This window comes from Symphodus melops, assembly GCF_947650265.1.
Source record: "Symphodus melops genome assembly, contig: scaffold_350, whole genome shotgun sequence".
In the NCBI taxonomy this organism is placed as follows: domain Eukaryota; kingdom Metazoa; phylum Chordata; class Actinopteri; order Labriformes; family Labridae; genus Symphodus; species Symphodus melops.
Window position 1 is genome coordinate 1 of NW_027636716.1, and position 20,850 is coordinate 20,850.

General features: G+C 49.6%; 1 protein-coding gene across 1 annotated transcript; it reads right to left on the bottom strand.

The window, feature by feature from the left end:
• Positions 1-45: 45 nt before the first annotated feature.
• On the bottom strand, positions 46-20,258 carry LOC306819144 (unconventional myosin-VI-like). The gene is made up of 10 exons (XM_079372906.1): positions 20,058-20,258; positions 17,766-17,910; positions 7,889-8,046; positions 7,529-7,620; positions 6,332-6,404; positions 5,441-5,568; positions 5,085-5,180; positions 4,706-4,876; positions 432-470; positions 46-237 (listed from the first exon to the last, which is right to left on the bottom strand). Exons 1-10 carry the CDS (start codon positions 20,176-20,178, stop codon positions 79-81), a joined length of 1,182 nt encoding a protein of 393 aa, XP_079229032.1. The 5' UTR covers positions 20,179-20,258; the 3' UTR covers positions 46-78.
• Positions 20,259-20,850: the final 592 nt, after the last annotated feature.

Sequence of the window (20,850 nt, forward strand, 5' to 3'; positions counted from 1 at the left end):
AACCATGTTAATCGTTTAAGCTCATTTCAGGGTTTTTCCGCAGGGTTCGACTCGTTCACATCGGGAGCTGATGAGATTTCACATCAAGCAGTGGCGATTAAAAATGAGGAAGAGGTGGGACATCCTGCTACGGTCACACTCACCGGAGCACTGCAGCTGGGACAGAATCTGAGCCCCTTCAAACTGGTGGCTGATCATCTTCAGGTTGGGTTTGATGCAGCGGATGAAGCTGGAGCCCTGCAGGAGAGAAAACACAGACACATGAAATCATTACAGCAAGAGAGCCACACAGTGAAATCAGACATTCATGACTTCCAGCACACTGTGGGACTTTTCAGGTCTGTGTCTCCCCTGAGCGGCCCAGAGCTGCTGTACGACAGGAAGCAGCCATTCAACGCTGTGCAAAGAGAGAGAGAGGAGGAAACACTGACCGTGCTGCGCAGCTTCTCCAGGAGGATGTTCAGCTGAGTCTGCAGGAGAAGCACAGGAAGAAGAGAAATGTTTCAGTGTTTCAAATCTGCACCGTCGACATGACGCTCGTTAGGTAGAAACATCTTTCTGTAGAGACTGTGCATCACGTGGAGCGTCTACTAAAGACCCCTCAGTCAAACGTTTGGCTCCTTTTAACAGCTGGATGATGGGCGCCACTCGTTGGGATGCAGAATGTCAGCTGAGGTCCGGAGGCAGGAAAAGCTGCAGACGAGGTGCTATCCCGGACTCTCATCGGTTAATCGTATTACTGTCTGGAACAAGATGCACCGATGTGAGCGGAGAGTGTGGAGCTTCAGATGAACATGCTGCTGAGGCGTGAGGGAGCTGAGCGCTAGCAGGACGCCTCGTCCTCGTCAGGCGGACATCGTGTCAGACAGGATTCAGGAGGAAACTTTGATGCATCATCGACATCTTTGTTGAACTGCAGGACGACACAAAGTTTGAGTCCAGAGTGTTTGTTTATGCAGCTCCTGCCAGGGGCCAATTCTTCACCTTCGTAGTTCTTTAAAGGAGCAGTCGGTCACTCTGCCCCCTAGTGTTTAAAATGTGTACTGCAGTCTAAACCTTCTCTGGTCCAATCAGATCCAGAGCTATCAGGAGCAGAATCTAAAGTTAGAAGGAGGACATACTGGCTGCTGCATTGTGATCACAGAGGAAGAGAGCCGCTCTCTGATTGGTCCTTTAAGTCGAGGCGGGCGCACAAACTGAACTAAATCTCCTCCATTATTCAGAACAACTCCACGCAGTGTTATTATTGCTCTCTCACAGTGCAGGTGATGAATTATTTAAAGTGGTATTTGAAGCGTCTGCAGACATGACGAGCATCGACACAGAGAATGTAAAAGCATGTAAACTAATCAGGGCGAGTGGAGGAGAGGACACGCGGCAATTAGCAGAACAGCCGTGTGTCCTGGTCTAACGGGAGACGAGAGGCTCAGATCTGACATAACCTTCTACCTGCACCGCTTGTTATTCAGGCCACAGCAGCGTTTCAGAGCTCTCCTCTGCTTTTTGCTAAGCAGGCGTGTTTCCGTCTGCTCTCTGAGAGGACGTCTTTGTTTTGTTGGACTCACTCACTGAATCAGGACAAAGCTGGAGATTGGAGTTCTCATCATAAAAAAAAAAACCCCACAGTCCCTCCACGGCGCTGAATTCCCCTCTGTGACGCTCCAGACAGGACTCAGCGTCTCCCGTCACCCCGGCTGACTCGGATTTATCTCTCCCCCCCCGCCCCTGAGCTCTGCTCCTGTCTGGATCCTCCTCTGCACCTTTTAGACTTTAATTATCGCTCAGATAGAGAGAGGGAGAGAGAGAGAGAGGGAGAGAAACCCGGAGGGGGATTTAGGAAAACACTACAGGAAGCAGAGCTCAGGGGTAATAAGAAGTCAGTCTACTCGGCTGCGAGTCCAAATCCACCCTGAGACCAGATCTGTGCCTCGATCCTCTCAAATAATGTTTCCACTGTCACAAACTCCGCTCCAAGACTCCGAGGACAAACGGAGAAAACTTCAGGAGTGAGGCGTGATGACTCGTCCTGCTCCAGGTCACATCCAGCAGGCCCTCGGGTCAGGGGATTAAAAGGCACAGCTAACATGCTGGATGCTTGTTTCTGCACTCGGAGCTGTGTTAACGAGTCGCCGGGCGGATTGAGCTGCTGATCTGAGGTCTGTTTGTCACTTTTCCTTTAACGCCTTCTTCTGCCAGTTTATCTTTCTCCGTGTTGTTTTCAACCCTCAGCTTGGCTGGTTCCTCGACTTGATTTGAAAACCTTTGGTGGATGTGTTTCCACGCTCAGCCTTTCCTTACATGATGTCTTTTTCTTTGCACACACGTGTTGTTGCCAGCACAGACAGGCAGAGTTCAAAGAGCAGCTCTTGATCCAGGATCTGACACCTCAGTGATGGACCGCGTCCACGTCCTCCCACTTACCTTCCTCACATGCATGAGTCACGTCTTCACACACATGAAAGGATGAAATATTGGAGCATCAAAGACTCCGGCGTTCCCGTCCATCCCATGAAATATTTCCTCGCTGCCTGCTCCGCTCCGCTCTGCTCGCCATCATTCCCTCGGGTCATGTGCCTGTGTGATGGAGTGGAGCTGTGGTCTTTGGCTCACCTTGCCTTTGGTTAGGTGACACATCGGAGCTTTCATCAAGGTGAGAGACTGAAGCAGCGTGAGTCAGAGCGGAGGAGAGAGTACAATCCTAGTAGATCTTTTTCTTTGCACACGTGTATTGTTGTAGATAGTAAGCGTGTCTCTAAAGAGAACTACAAGATCACAGGAAGAACTACAAGATCACAGGAGAACTACAAGATCACAGAGAACTACAAGATCACAGAAAGAACTACAAGATCACAGAGAACTACAAGATCACAGGAAGAACTACAAGATCACAGAGAACTACAAGATCACAGGAAGAACTACAAGATCACAGGAGAACTACAAGATCACAGAGAACTACAAGATCACAGGAGAACTACAAGATCACAGAGAACTACAAGATCACAGGAAGAACTACAAGATCACAGGAAGAACTACAAGATCACAGGAGAACTACAAGATCACAGGAAGGACTACAAGATCACAGGAGAACTACAAGATCACAGAGAACTACAAGATCACAGAAGGAACTACAAGATCACAGAGAACTACAAGATCACAGGAAGAACTACAAGATCACAGAGAACTACAAGATCACAGGAAGAACTACAAGATCACAGGAGAACTACAAGATCACAGAGAACTACAAGATCACAGGAGAACTACAAGATCACAGAGAACTACAAGATCACAGGAAGAACGACAAGATCACAGGAAGAACTACAAGATCACAGGAAGAACTACAAGATCACAGGAAGAACTACAAGATCACATGAGAACTACAAGATCACATGAGAACTACAAGATCACAGAGAACTACAAGATCACAGGAAGAACTACAAGATCACAGGAAGAACTACAAGATTACAGGAGAACTACAAGATCACAGAGAACTACAAGATCACAGGATGAACTACAAGATCACACAAGAACTACAAGATCACACAAGAACTACAAGATCACAGGAAGAACTACAAGCTCACAGAGAACTACAAGATCACAGAGAACTACAAGATCAAAGAGAACTACAAGATCACAGGAGAACTACAAGATCACAGGAGAACTACAAGATCACAGGACGAACTACAAGATCACAGAGAACTACAAGATCACAGGAAGAACTACAAGATCACAGGAAGAACTACAAGATCACAGGAAGAACTACAAGATCACAGGAAGAACTACAAGATCACAGGAAGAACTACAAGATTACAGGAGAACTACAAGATCACAGGAAGAACTACAAGATCACAGAGAACTACAAGATTGCAGGAAGAACTACAAAATCACAGAGAACTACAAGATCACAGGAAGAACTACAAGATCACAGGAAGAACTACAAGATTACAGGAGAACTACAAGATCACAGGAAGAACTACAAGATCACAGAGAACTACAAGATTGCAGGAAGAACTACAAGATTGCAGGAAGAACTACAAGATCACAGAGAACTACAAGATCACAGGAAGAACTACAAGATCACAGGAAGAACTACAAGATCACAGGAAGAACTACAAGATCGGTCTACTCAGTCCAGCTTGACGAGTGCTTGGAGCGAGCTCCATATAAAAAACAGACTTGTAGCGTATTTGAAAGCAGGCAGAGCGTAGAGACGGCTCCGGTTTCACTGCTGCAGAACAAACGTCAAACTGTTTTTTGCATGTTTGAGTCACACCTAGGAATAATCAGGAAATAGGCCCGGGGTTTAAAACACAGCTCCTCCATCTTTTCTGCCTCTGCTTACGTGTTTGGATCGTCTTTCTCTGAAGGTGCATTTTTTGGCCATCATCGTCGGTTTCTGACCGCGCGTGCTGACCAGGGACACCACAGGCTGTCTCATCTAGATTTGGTGAAGCGGCAGAAACCGAGGCCCGCCTCTTTAAGGTGCTGCGTGAAGCACTTTCTCAGCCTCCATAAATCACACGACCACCGACGTGGACATCTCGATAAGTCCGTGTCATCACTACAGTTTGGCAGAGTTGTGGATCTGCTATGACTTTGCAGAATGCAGATCTCCTGCCCTCTACTTTTAATTTGGAGCTCATTGTGTTAATCCCCTCCCCCCCGCCGCCCCCCCGCCGCCCGCCGCGGTCCCGTTTCTTCTTCTCACCTTGAACTTGTTGCCGACGCTGATGAAGCTGAGCTTTCCCGCCTTCTGCTTCACGTCTTTGCTGTTGTTGGAGTTTTCAAAGAGCTCCCGGACGAAGCGGTCTTTGGACTCGCTGACCAGACACTCCAGGGACATGTGCAGGGCGTCGTTGTTCTTCTCCACGAACTTGGTCTGAGAGCGGGGAGGGAATAAGGTCAGACAGCATGACAAACACGGCGAGCTCGACTCTCCACGCCGTGCACGCGGAGACGCACACATCTTAAACATGAAATCAGACGTGGAGTGCTCTCTTGCTTTCATGTGAAAAGCTCGAGTCTCTGAGTGTTTCTTGTTTCCATCCAATGATCAAAGAGAAAAGCTGAGTGGTCAGTGAACGCACCGTCTCGTAGCACACGGCTCCTGCAAAGTGTCTGACAATAAATCCTTCATCATCCCTCACGTTCCTGTGGACGGCCAGCTTAGACTTCCTGGGCACCTGAGACACACACACACACACACACACACACACACACACAGAGTCACATGTGGAAGCACGTGGGCGCACACACTCAGCAGTGTTCCTGCATATTTTTCATTTACGACGGTGACATGCTAATTCCAGCTCCTGTCAATCACTCTGTGCAGGAAATGAAGATAAAGAGTCAGATAGCATCACAGTGTAAAGACAGTTTATGAAATATACATGTTACAGGGTCTCCGTACGTGTCGGGGGGGGGGGGGGGGGGGGCGACTCACCGTGAGGCGGAAGTGGTCCTTGTGCTTGTTGTGAACCGTGTCGGTAAAGTGCTGGTCGCTGGGTTGAGGTAGCCGGTTCTCTTCGTCCAGGATGTCCAGGATGCCGACCAGCTTGGCCTCCACCAGGTCTGAGGAGACAGCATCAGAGCCGGGATTAAAAAAGACCCCTCCGAGACCTGAGGCCGCCCAGCGACGCCAATCAAACCAAGGAGGAGAGGAAATCCTGCAGCCGATTCAAACTCTAGATGAAAGTTTAATGGCGCCGGGCGATTAGAGGCGATCGCCCTGTGAAGGTCACGGGGAGGTCATGACAGCTCGTTTTTAATTCAGCGCTGCCATCAGGACGGTTTGATTCATCCGTCACAGCTTCAGGAAGAGGAGGATTTAAAGGCGTGGAAGTTTGGGATCAGACGTGTACGAGTGCAGGGAGAGAGAGAGAGAGAGAGAGAGAGAGACAGAGAGACAGAGAGAAGCGGACACACACACACACACACACACACTGACTCAGTCCTGAGGTTCCTACTGAAGGTGTAGCCTATGCTTTTTTTTTTTTTCTTTTAGAGTCCGTCGGGCTTCGTGAGGAATGTTTCCTGATGTGAACACAGAGGAGCGAGACACACTGAATCCATCCAACAACAAAAACACACACACACACACACACACACACACACACACACACACACACTCTTAACTTCCTAAACAACGCTGGGCTCCCTGGACGTCCCTTCACCTGCTCCTCCTCTTCCTCCTAACGTCTAACATGTCCGCTCGTCCAGCTCATCTTCAACATGCAGAAGAATCTTTAAACACACACCACATGTGACAGGACGTGTGTGTGTGTGTGTGTGTGTGTGTGTGTGTGTGTGTGTGTGTGTGTGTGTGTGTTCATACCTATGCAGTCCTGGTTGTCCACGTAGTGAACCTCGTTGACTCCGAGCCCCTCCCTCTGGTACAGCTCTTGCTCCTGGAACACAGAGACGTTTTCTAATGAGAACCCGTAACGGACGCGTCGCAGCGGCTTAACGAGCACGCCGCACACCCGCCTGGAGGGCACGCCGCGTTTACATCTCTGCACCCAGGAGAGGCGTTCAGGTTCAATCAGACACGGAACGCTCCGAGGGAAAAGGGGACAAAATGTCACAGCCGTCCTTTACGAGACGTTTGTTTAAAAGCGTTTCTAAGAATCGTTTCAGCACTTTCGGATTCAAACCTGCAGCTGATTGGTTATCGATCCGAACGCTGACATTTCACACGTCCGGGTCGGGAACGGCGTTTCATTCACTTTTGATTTTCCCAGAAACTCACAACGAACGCCAAATCATTACAGCGTCTCCAGTCTCCCCCGATGACGACGCCCGCTCGGCGCCGGTGAAAGGTTTGAGCACCCGAGCGCCTTCGACTTCATTAAATGAAAAGCTCAGAGAATATTAGACGTGCAGCATCATTATTTTCCAGAACAGAGCGTCGGCGTTTTTAATCTTTGATGGTCGTTTGGCAGCTGAAGACGTCTCGGAGAGTTTCACCTCGGCTCAGATCAGAATGTGACCATCAGCATCCGCTAACTTTCATCTCTGAAATCTGAAATCAACCTCCGTCTGCGCTCCGGGGATAAAGAGCGTGCAGCGACTCCACCAGCAGGAGCTGAACCGTCTGTTTCATCCACGTTAAAGGTTTGTTTTACAAATCCTGATCACTGAGGGATCAAACCGATACATGTGAAGATTTAAATCTGTCTATAAAGATCCGATCAGGGATTAGCTTAGCATCGACGAGCGGGTGCAGAATCGGCTCCTAAATCGGTCGGGCCGAACCGTCTACATCTTGACATGAATTATGTCTGGCGTGTTTTTTTCTCCCCTGATGTGCGCAGCAATCATCGCGAAGCGTACAGGAGAAAAACCATCCATTAAAGATCAAAGGTCTCCACTCAGGAAATGAGTGTTTACACGGTGCACAGCACGTCTATGGAGCAGACATCAGAGCTTTGAGTGTGACACGTCGTCTAAGTGTCGTCTAATGGATCTGAGCTGATTCATGTTTAGGGGTTTTCTCTCTCTCTCGTCTTCGCAGCTGTTTGTGGGCTCTGACCTCTTTCAGGATCCGCTCGTTGAAGAACTGCTGCAGCTTCTCGTTACAGTAGTTGATGCAGAACTGCTCGAAGCTGTTGTGCTCAAAGTATTCTGCAGGAGGAGAAACAGGAAGTCACAATCAAGAGACAATCTGACACTCTCACATGCAAAAACAGCGTTCGACTCGCAGGATGTCACGCCCACCACCAGGGGGCTCTCAATCAAAACAATAACAAATGATGCGCTTCAAATTCAAAAAACTTTATTCGTCCCCGGGTTTCAAACGACAGCTAAAAAGTTTAACCAACGACGAGGTGTCAACAAAGACGGATTCTATCGCCGTGTTGAAGACCCCGCCCGATCGATGAAGGACACTCACCGAAGCCGGCGATGTCCAGGACGCCGATGAAGTTGGAGGAGGAGTCGAAGGGGAAGCACTGGTTGACCCGGGTCACCACGTGGTCGAACAGGCGGCTGTACACGGCCTTGGCCAGCGCGTCCCGAGCGTTGTTAGCCTGCTCCACTTTGAGCGGCACTCTGAGGAAGACACACACACACACACACACACACACACACACACACACACACACACACACACACACACACACACACACACACACACACACACACACACACACACACACACACACACACACACACACACACACACACACACACACACGTCTGTCAGCACATGACAGAGCGACTGAGTGACACAGAGAGACTGTCTTCAGCTGCACGCCGTCCAGACAGACGGAGGAAGACACCATGAGCAGCGGGAGGCGGAGCTAATGTAATTGCTCCAGAGTGAGTTTGAGGCAGCAGACAGAAGGAGTGACCCGACGGTCGAGGTGAGATGAAGCTAGTGGGAGGGGCGCTCAGGTTTCACCTCAGGGTTTCTACCAGCAGTGCACTCGAGGACACGTCGGGACATAACTGCAGATGAGCAAAGCCCCAAACTTCCACAATCCCCTCTCTCTCCCCCTCTCTCTCTGTCTCTCTCCCTCTCCCTCTCTCTCTGTCTCTCTCTCCCTCTCTCTCTGTCTCTCTCTCCCCCTCTGTCTCTCTCTCTCCCTCTCTCACTCTCTCTCTCCCTCTCTCTCTCCCCCTGTCTCTCTCTCTCTCCCTCTCTCTCCCCCTCTCTCTCTCTCTCTCTCTCCCTCTCTCTCTCCCTCTCTCTCTCTCTCCCCCTCTCTCTGTCTCTCTCTCTCCCTCTCTCTCAGCCACATGCAGCTTCCCGGGGACGCCTGATCCCTGCAGGTGCCTCGCTGCTACTTTACAAACCCATTAAGCGGTGAGAGGGCGGCGTGCTCAGGAAGGTCGGCCCCCCCTCAAAGCTGCAATCTGTTGTTTGCAGTCACATGAGCGACCTGCGTGCCGCTCACATGTTTCTCATTCACAGACGAGTGTGTGTGTAAACAGCTGTGTTTACCTGCAGCACCTCGCTCACCCGCTTCATGATCTGCGTCCTGCAGACCTGCTCGTGGTCAACAGTCCAAAAACAACCCGGACGCAAACAGGAAGAGAAGACGGAGACGCCGGCTGATATCAAGAGTGATCCATCACAGGTTGGGACTTTCCCTGCTCGTCATTCAGACAAAGTTACGCCCCCCCCCCCCCCTCCCCCGCTCTCTCTCTGCACCACCTGCCATGTTTAATTCATCCCGCCGAAGCAGCCGCCGCCGCCTCCTCTGAGACCAACACGCCGCCTCCAGAGGTTTTCATCGTGCGGCGAGGCCCACCAGGTCCAAATGCCAGGGCAGCATAATGTCAGAACACTAATCGTACAAGTAGCCTAATGTGTATTCCCCATGAGCCTCTGTTTCCTCCTCTCGCTCGCCCCCCCCCCCCCTCTCTCTCTGTGTGTAATTACTGATGCCTCTTTGTGGAGAAGTCGTGCTCTCTGAAGACGCCTGCTGGTCTGCAGCTGCTCCCAAAATACACTCAAAAAAAGGTTGATTTTATTTATATGCACGTTAATGATGTCACGACCGCACGCCGCCGCCGCACGCCACCGCACAGCTCAGCAGAGCTACGCTGATCTGGAGTTACACAACACGACTTTAGAGACTTTTGTTGACTTGTTTTGCACGAAGAACCATTTCAGAGTCAAACTGGATCCCGGTCAGCGATGCATTCACGCTGCTTCCTGTGTGAAGGCGTTTTATTAACGGGCCTGCGTTCTCTGCACCGCAACCCAGACGTGAAGCAGCGCGGAGAGGACGGGTGGCGTCTGGTCGCGTGGAGCGGCTTGGCAGCTGTACGTGACGGGTTCAAACATCAAGCAGAGACACGCTGGTCTGTCGACCAATTAACCAATCAACCAATCAACCAATCAACCAATCACGTCAACCTGGAAGGAGGAATGGAATCAGGCAATGCTAGCAATGCTAATGCTAGCCAGGCTAGGCAACCTGTTTATCTACAGGACTGATTTCTACTGTTTCTGACTTCTGGAGGTCTGAGGAGGGAAAACGAGATGGAGCGAGCAGCCTTCATGCTTTGGATCACATGACGTGGGGTGTGTGTGTGTGTGGGGTGTGTGTGTGTGTGGGGGGGCAGCAGAAGTTTCTGCAGGTTTGTTTAATGGCACGTCAGGCCGGACGGGTTGACCGACTAATCCCCGCTCCACTCTCACAAGCTGCTCGCTGCTGACCTCACTAAACGGGGGTCGCTGTGATTGGCAGATCCCATTTTCTGTTTGGCTCGCCCGCCCGCCCCCTCGTTCTCTCCGTGCGTCCCCTCCGATGTGTTGGAATGAAAGTCACGTCAGACGAGTCCCGAGTCCCTGACAGTCAGGATCCGTCTCCCGTCACTCGCTTGTCTTCTTAAATCTCAGCCTCGCTCTTCCTCTCTTCTCTGATTCATTCACTTCCACTCGTCTTCCTTTCTGCTTCCGGACTTTTAGACACTTTCTTCCCTTTTCGTTTAGAAAAAACTTGTGTATCCAACAATCGTTGCACATCTACAGAGACAAGCTAGCACATAGAAATATAGGACTAGAAGCTGGCCCTGACCTGACTGTTCCTCAGGACGGAGGAAACAACGCTGGATCAAACATGAACTTTGGAGTCTGGGAGTCATTTAGATTCTACTTCCTGTAAAAAGGACAAAATGTGCTGCGTTCACGGCTTCTTGTTTAATGACTCAGAGTTGTTGTTAGTGTTTATCTTCTGGAGTCAAACTGAATCTGGACTTCAAAAATATCTAAACCTTTTCTCTTCCTCGCCTCAGTTTTTTTTTTAAACTAGGTTACTTAAATAAATTACACAACACTCTTTTCCCGTGCTTGTCAACATCCTGTTAGCTTCATTCATTTTCTGTGAGTGAAAGCACACAGACAGAAACAACCCTTTTAATTCTCTCTCTCTCTCTCTCTCTCTCTCTCGCCCGCCCGTCTTTACTTCGCCGCCCTCTCCGCCTCGCACACGGAGCCGTCTGCTCTCCTGCTCGCATCTCACCCACAAAATAAACAAGCAGCCAGACGGAAGGACTGTCTTTAAATTCACCTACTGCTCTCGTTTCCTCGGCTCTCACCGGGTGTGAAATCAGAGCGCCGATCTGTGAAATGCTCACATAAATAAGAAAGAGTCACGGCGTGCTCGCCGGCGCTTTAACGTCTCTCCTGCTCAAACACTTTTTGTCTGCTGGCTTTTTTTACGTGGGAGTAATTCCCTCAGGAAGTAAAATGTGTTTTTATTTTTAGGGATGAGAGACATGATGAAAGGCGTCGTACAGGAGGCGGCGATGCAGAGACAAAGACCGCCGCCTTCAGAAACAAGGACAACAAAGACGCCACGAGATTATAAAACGACTCGAGCGAATAACTTAAGGAGCGCTTCGAGTCACTCGAGTCAGCATTGTTTAACGTCGAAGACTGAAAATGAACATTTAGGAGGTTTCTACAGGTGTGAAAGCACCAATAGATGGTGTAATTAAAGAGCGATAAAGTCGCTACAAACACGCCAGAAGAGGGCGCCAGCCAGCGGGCCGTGCTGCAGGATGATGACGATTTTCTAGCGGCGCCCGACGATGTGATCGGAGGTCACATCAAGAACCAAGACGGACGTCAAGCACGGCACAGTTTCCTGGGTGTGAAAATCTGGGACTTCATTTCCCATCACCCCCTCGTGAACGTGTTGTTCCGTTCTCTTCCCTTCAAGGAGATGAACGTGTTTCCTTCCCTCCAGCCATCTGCAGACGATCCCTCGCTCCCTCAGTCCAGAGGAGGGGTTTGGGTTTCTTCTTTTGGGCTTCAACATGTTGGAAGGGATTTCTCCCATCAGCTTTTCATTCCTCCCACCATCTGGCACCAGCAATAAGTCGGCGAGCGCTTTGACGAACAGCGCCCTCTTTGGGTGGAAGTCGGTACAAAGGAGATTGCAGGGAGCACTTCGCTTGAGCACTCAGTGTGTCTGCAGGAACGCCACTTTGATTTATGGCGTGGACGACGCTACAGGTTGACAGTCCTCCAAATGGAGGTTTTTTTTGTTCAACATTTACACCTCATTATTTAACGCTCAGCTTTAATCTGGGAGAAGACGCTGAATGAGAGCAGTCAGCAGAAGGGACGAAGCGTTATTGGGAATGTGTCAGGCGTGTGTGTGTGTGTGTTCACGGAGACGCTGACTGACAGGCCGGACAGAGACGAGCGACACTGAGCACAGGAAGCAGCCTTTAATTCTCTGTTCTCCGCGGACAAAAGAGGAGAGAGAAAAAAGGCATTAGCGTGGGAGGTTTGAAAGTGAGGCGAGCGGCTTGACATTCAGACGGCGTGCAGGGGCCGAGCTGCCAGCCAAACAATCACAGGCTTTGCGGCGGCGGGGTTCAGGCTGGCTGCAGGGGGCTGAACTGACCGACTCGACAGCGTAAAAACATCCAAAAAGAAAAACCTGGGAAACAGAACTCCTGTTGAACACACGGTGAGACGCTCGAGGATTTAAAGCTGTTCAATAAACATAAACACGAGCATGTGCTGTTAACACATCCAGACTCTCAATTTATCACAATAAACATAAACAAAATATTTTAGACTGTTTTTTTTGTAGGCTGACCCGGAAGTATCTTCTCCTCGTGGGTTCAACGAGAATCCTCCTGCTCTGGGATTTTAGTATTCTGGATGATTTATAAAATAATCTGTGTGTCAAACACACGTTTCTGATGCTGTTTAGTTCATCTGATAATCTTTACAGATGAACATCATTTATATGAAGTTTGAAGAGTTAATGCAGCCCACAGAAGTAAAAAGCTAACGTTATGCTACGAGCTAACTACGCCGCGGTCGCGATCTTAATCAGCGGATTTAACAAGCTAGCTAAACGTTAGCTTAATAAGTTGTTTATTAACCTAATATTTAAAAGAGCTCTGAAAAACATGACTAGAGGCTGTAAGGAGGATTAGGGAGAGAGTCACCATGACAACCACTGTAGTCTCAGTTAGCTACCTGTTAGCAACCGCCGTTTTATGTTCGCGTAAAAACTTTAAAATTTACAAGTGGGGTCTTAGCTAACGTAGTTTATCTCGTCTAACAAAACATCAACATCTCTTCAGCTTGTGTTAATCACAGACCTTATTTCAGTCTAAACACAAACACATTCAACATCCACATTAGCTTCTAGAGTTAGGAACCCATGGAGCTAACATGCTAACTCACTTCCTGGTTTTTAGGACTCCTTCCTGTATTCAGTGCTCAGGAAAGCCCTCTGGGTCAGTGTCTTTATAATCACTGCACTCGTCAACGCCACTTGTCCCTCGCTGGCCAATCAGAGTCAAGAAGGACGGGTCTTCCAGTATCAGCTTTGACAACAGGGGTTGTTACAACATTTAAATCAAATATTTAGTTGAATAATTCAACTCTCGATCTTTCTTGTAAAATCTGCATTTTTGAAGATTGTAACTTTAATTTTAGACTTCCCAGAATGCATTTCTGCACTTAGTCACATATGTTTGGACAACCTCTGATGAGGGAAAGTTTCCTCCCTCTCCTGACTCGTCCTCAGCCGACCGCCGCCGCGTCAGCCTGACTCAGCTAACGGCCTCCTGTGAGCTCGGTGTCATTTCTCATCACTGGCTGCTGGTGTCTCTGCCCTCTGCTCTCATCTTCTTCATCACTCTCAGGATTACGTTATTAACTGAACTGAACTCTGTCTGAAGGAGCAGCCGGGGGGGGGGGGTTGTTGTGGTATTTGCTCACTCCTGCAGCTCTGAGTCAGGACTCCCCTTTAATACCTGGAGCTCTCCGTGGTGCTGATCACTGAGCCGTGTAAATGGTAGAACAGTCAGCCCCTCTCCTCCGTCACGCTCCACCAGTTCACTTTGATTTGATTAAAGCTGCGGCTGATTGGAGAAGCTGCTGAACGCATCGAGCTGCAGGTCAGCTTACAGAAACTTTACTAGTTGTTCATTAGTCCGATCTCATCGGCCACACAGGGGTTTGCTTTTCATGCAGCTGTCGCAGCTTCGAATTAATAACGAGAGTATAAATGAGGACAATGACGTTGGCACTTTGTAACTAGGAGAGCAGACGACGTCGCTGGCAGATTAACCTACTAGCCCTGAAGCTAACTTTTAGACAGCATGCTAACGTGGAGAATTATTCAAACTGACTAAATCTCAGAGTATGCTCTCGCCCACATTGATTGTTTAGCACCACGAAAGTCTCTGTGGGCGGGAGGCGGGGCTACACCCTGGACTGATCAGCAGCCAATCACGGAGCTGAGATAAAGAGACATCCAGCCACACTGGTTCTGTACAGTCAGCAGGTAAGCAGCGTGTGATTGGACTGTGAGAGGACGCCGGAGAGAAGCCACGCCATGCAGACTGCACACACAGAGGCTCCTGACAGACGGGGGATTCAAACCAGCAACCTCCTCGCTGTGAGGGGGACAGAGAGAACCACAGCAATATCGACAGCTTGTGTATGAAACTTCTATAGGCTGCACAATCTATCAATCAAATCCCGGTAAATAAACCAGTCGATGAAGTCACCCACTTATTTCCAAGAGCTCGTTGGCTTCGATTTGAAATTAACAAACATGTCGCGTGGTGAATAGAAGGACACGGAGTGCGTTGCTGAAATAAATCAGACCCTGGAGCTTGAAAATCCACAGCTGTGAACTTCAGAGTGTGTGTGGAGTGTTTTCCTGCAGCGGCAGCAGCGGAGCGGCACGCGTGCTTCCACATGCTAATGGCCACATTGAATTAAAGACGGGGAATGTAAATGAGCTCTCTCTCAGTTTAGCGTGTGAGCGGTCAGACACATGCTGCCTGGCTTTTTAAACACACGTGAGTCATTTTAACACGTATGTGTGATTGATGTGGCGTGTTTTTAAAGTCGCTCTCGTCAGGCTAAACGATGCTTTCACTCACCTCCTGTTTCTAAGCAGTGATAATGTAAAGGTCACCTTCAGGAACAGAGCGCGTGAACAAGGAGTCTCTCTCTAACCAGAGGTGGTGAAACAACAACTGATGTGGCTCAACGTCTTTGACCTCTTTAGGAACCAAGTGACGACCTCAGAGCGACGACCTCAGAGCGACGACCTCAAAGAGATGACCTCAGAGCAACGACCTCAGAGAGACAACCTCAGAGTGACGACCTCAGAGAGACAACCTCAGAGCGACGACCTCAGAGCGACGACCTCAAAGAGATGACCTCAGAGCAACGACCTCAGAGAGACAACCTCAGAGTGACGACCTCAGAGAGACAACCTCAGAGAGACGACCTCAGAGTGATGACCTCAGAGAGACGACCTCAGAGTGATGACCTCAGAGAGACGACCTCAGAGTGATGACCTCAGAGAGACGACCTCAAAGAGACGACCTCAGAGCGATGACCTCAAAGAGATGACCTCAGAGTGATGACCTCAGAGAGACGACCTCAGAGCGACGACCTCAGAGAGACGACCTCAGAGTGACGACCTCAGAGAGACGACCTCAGAGAGACGACCTCAGAGTGACGACCTCAGAGAGATGACCTCAGAGTGACGACCTCAGAGAGACGACCTCAGAGAGACGACCTCAGAGAGACGATCTCAGAGAGACGACCTCAGAGAGACGACCTCAGAGAGACGACCTCAGAGTGACGACCTCAGAGAGACGACCTCAGAGAGACGACCTCAGAGAGACGACCTCAGAGAGACGACCACAGAGAGATGACCTCAGAGAGATGACCTCAGAGAGATGACCTCAGAGAGACGACCTCAGAGAGACGACCTCAGAGTGATGACCTCAGAGAGATGACCTCAGAGAGACGACCTCAGAGAGACGATCTCAGAGTGATGACCTCAGAGAGATGACCTCAGAGTGACGACCTCAGAGTGACGACCTCAGAGAGACGACCTCAGAGAGACGATCTCAGAGTGATGACCTCAGAGAGATGACCTCAGAGTGACGACCTCAGAGAGATGACCTCAGAGTGACGACCTCAGAGAGACGACCTCAGAGTGACGACCTCAGAGAGATGACCTCAGACGAAGGAGCTTGAAGTTACCGTTAAATATACTGAAAATGGTTCGGCTCCACAGCGCCCCCAAACATCCCCTGGGGTACTGCGCTTCACCTCCATGGTTGGCATGTGTATGTCAAAGTCTGTCGCCATACTGACGTGATAATTCCGATAATCCTGACATCCGAGCCCGGATTCAGACTTCAGAGTTTATTCTGCATTTAGAGAAATGACTTTTTCTTTTAGAGCTCCTGCAGTCCTTGGAGAGCGTGAAGTCAAATATCTGATCAGGACTGACGAGCTGGACTAACTCATTCAGTCTCCACCATGAATTAAACCATAAATGGACTAATGCAGAGTGCACCATATGTCCCTCCATATGAACAGCACACTGAGCTGAACTCTGGAGGGTGGGGGGGGGGGGGGAGAGCAGACCCACAGATTTGTTTACTCTGCAACTTTCCAAACTCCGACCTTAAAGTAGGAACGCTATTAGGCTCAGGGAAATGCTGCTGGCCATTGCAGAAAATAAATAAAGAAATAAAAAAGGTGTTGAAATGGAAATCGAATGTTTCCCTCCGTGCTGGAATGAGGCTCCCTGATATATGGAGCCGTGGAACCTCGAGAGAGTCGCTGGCTGCTGGAGGAAAACATCCGAAAGATATGGAAAGTCTTTGTTGATTTAATGAACGGACTCACACTGAGCTGGATTGATTGCACATATAGCTGTCTGCACGCGTGTGTGTGTGTGTGTGTGTGTGTGTGTGTGTGTGTGTGTGTGTGTGTGTGTGTGTGTGTGTGTGTGTGTTTTTGATGGAAGGTTGTTTCTCGTCTGTTCTGTTGACTTCAGTCGGTCATGCACGCCGTGGGGCTCTGCTCTCTGAGTGGTTAATTTTGCACGCCCATGTACAGTGGACCGGCCCAGGTTCAAATCCTCTCTCTCTCTCTCTCTCTCTCTCTCGTCCCTCTCTCTATTTAAGGCTAAAAACTAAAGTTTAAAAACAGAAAGGCTTAGCTGAAGGTCCAGATGGCTCGACACTTCGTTCAGGAGATTTACTGGCAGAAGACTTTCAAAATAAATCTGCTGGTTTTTTAAATAGCTGTTCTAGACAATAAGATGAAGAGAGAGAGAGAGAGAGAGAGAGAGAGAGAGAGAGAGAGAGAGAGAGACAGAGAGAGAGACACACAGAGAGAGAGAGAGACAGAGAGAGAGACAGAGAGAGAGAGAGAGAGACAGAGACAGAGAGAGAGAGACAGAGAGAGAGACAGAGAGAGAGAGAGAGAGACAGAGAGATTGAGAGAGAGAGACAGAGAGAGACAGAGACAGAGAGAGAGAGAGAGAGAGAGAGAGAGAGAGAGAGAGAAAAAGACAGAGAGAGAGTCAGAGAGATTGAGAGAGAGAGACAGAGACAGAGAGAGAGACAGAGAGAGAGAGAGAAAGACAGAGACAGAGAGAGAGAGAGAGAGAGAGAGAGACAGAGAGAGAGACAGAGAGATTGAGAGAGAGAGACAGAGACAGAGGGAGAGAGAGAGAGAGGGAGGGAGGGAGAGAGTGTCAGCTCCAAGTGAGTGTCTCTCTGGACGCTGATAACGAGACAATAAATACACCTACCATCTGCTCAGCTACCCGGTGTGTGTGTGTGTGTGTGTGTGTGTGTGTGTGTGTGTGTGTGTGTGTGTGTGTGTGTGTGTGTGTGTGTGTGTGTGTGTGTGTGTGTGTGTGTGTGTGTGTGTGTGTGTGTGTGTGTGTGTGTGTGTGTGTGTGTGTGTGTGTGTGTGTGTGTGTGTGTGTGTGTGTGTAAAGGCCTCTTACTTGATGACTGTGCCTTTGGCGCCCCCTGCTGTGGTGAGCATGACCCTGGTGGTGAGGCTGACTCTCAGGTCCTCCTCCTCCAGGCCCAGCAGCTCGGCGCAGTGCTCCAACGTTTGACTCGACTGGTTCTTGATGGCACAGCCGCCTGCAAGACCACGAGGAGGGGAAACATTAGCCCAGGAAGGAGCAGTCAGGAGGAGGAGGTGTGTGTGTGTGTGTGTGTGTCAGGAGACATCAGTGAGGAAGATGCTTCACAAAGTAAATCGCTCTGCTCAGGTTCAAATATCACTCACTCACATGACGTGTGAGCAAGACAATAAGTGACATCACAACATTCATTGAGTGCAGATAAACAGGAAGTGAGTTTGCTCCGTGGTCACTAAACGTTGGTGACGTATAGCTCGCTGTGTTCGTGGAGGACGACTCTGATTGGTGAAAGTCGAGGGGGGAAACTATTTTAATTGTTCAAATTTGCAGACAAGTTGCCGTGATTGGACAAAATTGCAAGGTCGCTCAGAAATCGCAGGGATTGGTTGAATTCGTGTGAATTGTTGCGACCGCGACATCACGACTTCCTGGATGGACTGAATAGTGAAAGAGCGGTCGGATTGTAAAAACACCGCGATCACCTTTTCCTAAACCCTGTGAGGTTTTCACGGCTTCAGGTGAAGTGGACAGTGAGAGGAGAGAGGAGGTGAACCTTTAAAAGAAGCACGACGCAGATTTTCAGATCTGTAATTAAAAAAATAAATATTTAAAAAAACTCCAGGAAATATCAAACATTTTGGGAAAAGAGCGTGGGAGCGTCCACGTGGTGGACAGAACGCCTTGGTGAAAAGAGTCAGAGGTGAAAGAACATCCTGTAAACTCGGAGAGCTGCACACTCTGCATCAGATCAATGCACAAAGCTAAGCTAAGCTAACATCCAATCAATGTGTGGACTGAAGGCAGAGCCTGCGGAAGGAAGCGCTCGATGACCAAATTAGAGCAGAGTGCAGGACTAACTCCCAGTTAATGAAACGTCATTACTCATAGATTTATGAAGACAAACTTCAGGAGGACTTTGATGGCTGAATCCAGCGCCAGCAGGTTCGAGCACGATCCCTCTGCACAAACCAGTCTGAAGACCATCACACAGACCCCCCCCCCCCCTTTAAGGAAGCTGTGCTCTACTGCACTCTCTGTTTCCATGTTCACTGTGTTTATTGGTTTATCTTTATTAAACCACTCGATGGAGAACACCTGCAGCCCGGTTCTGTGGATGCTTCTGGATCTCACATGGTTCCTGTCCTCGTCTCGTCTTTCTGATCACGTCTCCTCCTGGACACTGATTGATTTTCTGACACAGGTCAATTTTCATCAAGTGTCCATTCCTCACATCTGGATGCTTCCTGTTTGTCTATAAGAGGCTCTGGATGTTCTGCCTCTCTTGATTGGTGTTTGTTTGTTTTTTTAACTCTTCAGACGTGAAAGTCTGCAGGCTGAATAATCTTTACAAGCTTTCTGAATTCACCTTTAAAGAAACCTCGATCCAAACTGCAAACTGCATACAAACAAGGCACCCCTCCCCCCCCCCACGTGCCCCCCGCTGAGAGAACTCGGGCGCCCTGCTGAGGCAGAGAACGACGGGAAGGAGCCGCGAGCGGAGAGAAGTTCAGGGAGCAGTTGAAAAAGAGGAGGAGATCTTTGTGGAAGCAGAGTCTCACTCGAGCGCGTTTTGACGAGACGGCTGATTTGATCATTTAACCACAGCGTTCATGAATGTTCCTGCAGTCATCTGATTCTACAGATGTTGTGATTCTTTAATCTTTAATGAAAAACAGAAGGCGATACCTGGCCGACCTCCCGGATTAGAAAACCATTCATCACGGGACCGCGATGAGTCGCAGACCGAGAGCTGAATATTACAGCCATCAATCACGGAGCAACGCTCTTGAGGGATGAGATCAGAACGCCGGCTCCGCTCGTTCAGGACCCAAACCCGCTGTCGTTTAAGGAGGCGCGGAGCCCGAGAGATGGATGGGTTCTGATACGGGCTGAATGCAATCATGGAGCGCCGCAGGCTGAACGGTTAGAGCCGATGATGAACCTTCTGCAGCGTCGCGCCCCTGGTCTCCCACTTTCACGGGGACGAGCGGTGCATTGAGGCGGGGCGATAAATACTCTTAAATATAAACAAGGATCTGAAATCTGACCTGACAGCAGAGAAGGACGGAGACGGGCTGAGAGTCTCTATTCTGCTGTCATCTAACGATGGCGTTCTTGATTTGCCCCCGTGTTCAGATATTTTACCTGACGTGCTCCCCGCCTCCTCGAAGTCGATGTTTCCCAGGTGCAGCACGCCGGCCACCACCCTGAACAGGTCCAGCTTCTCCGTGTCGTCCAGGCCGATCTTCTTCATGGCCACGGACATCCTGTTGAAGTCGCCCTGGTCGTCCAGCAGCGGGTCCTTCAGCGGGCCGCACTTCAGGTGCTGAGGAAGCAGAGGACAGAGCGTTATCACTTCCTGCAGCCTACACGCCCACTGTGTGCTGATCTATAAAACACGGCCTTGGAGCTCGCCATGTTTTCTTCCCCTCCTTTACAAATCATTCTTTTCTTCTACGTCTTGCTCGCTCGCTTTGTGTGCTCCTCGCCACATCGTCAGGCAGGTCAAAGAAAAGGCTCTTATTTCTCAGCATGACTTTGTTAAAGCAGGCTGACTTTAAGCTCTCTCACACACACACACACACACACACACACGTCTCCGTGGTAAACATGCGAGCGTGCAGCAGAGATGTGGAGTAGCTGGGCTCCAGCATGTCACAGTCTGACGATGCCCGCAGGCTAAACCAGCTGCCAAGCGCTCGCTCGCCGTCCCCCGTGATCGAATTAAGCAGAAAATGAATTCTCTCCTGCTCAGTCGGTTCCGCTTCCTAATCAGGTTCTCATTGGATTTTCATTTGGCCTTTTCACGGAGGCGCGTGAAGTCGGATCGACGGCGGCGGCGGCGAGGGCAGCACGCCGCGGTGAAATCTGCCGTCTGTCCAGATCAACTTAGGGGTGAGAACGTGATTTATAACGAGGCGGGAAAAGTTGGAGAGCG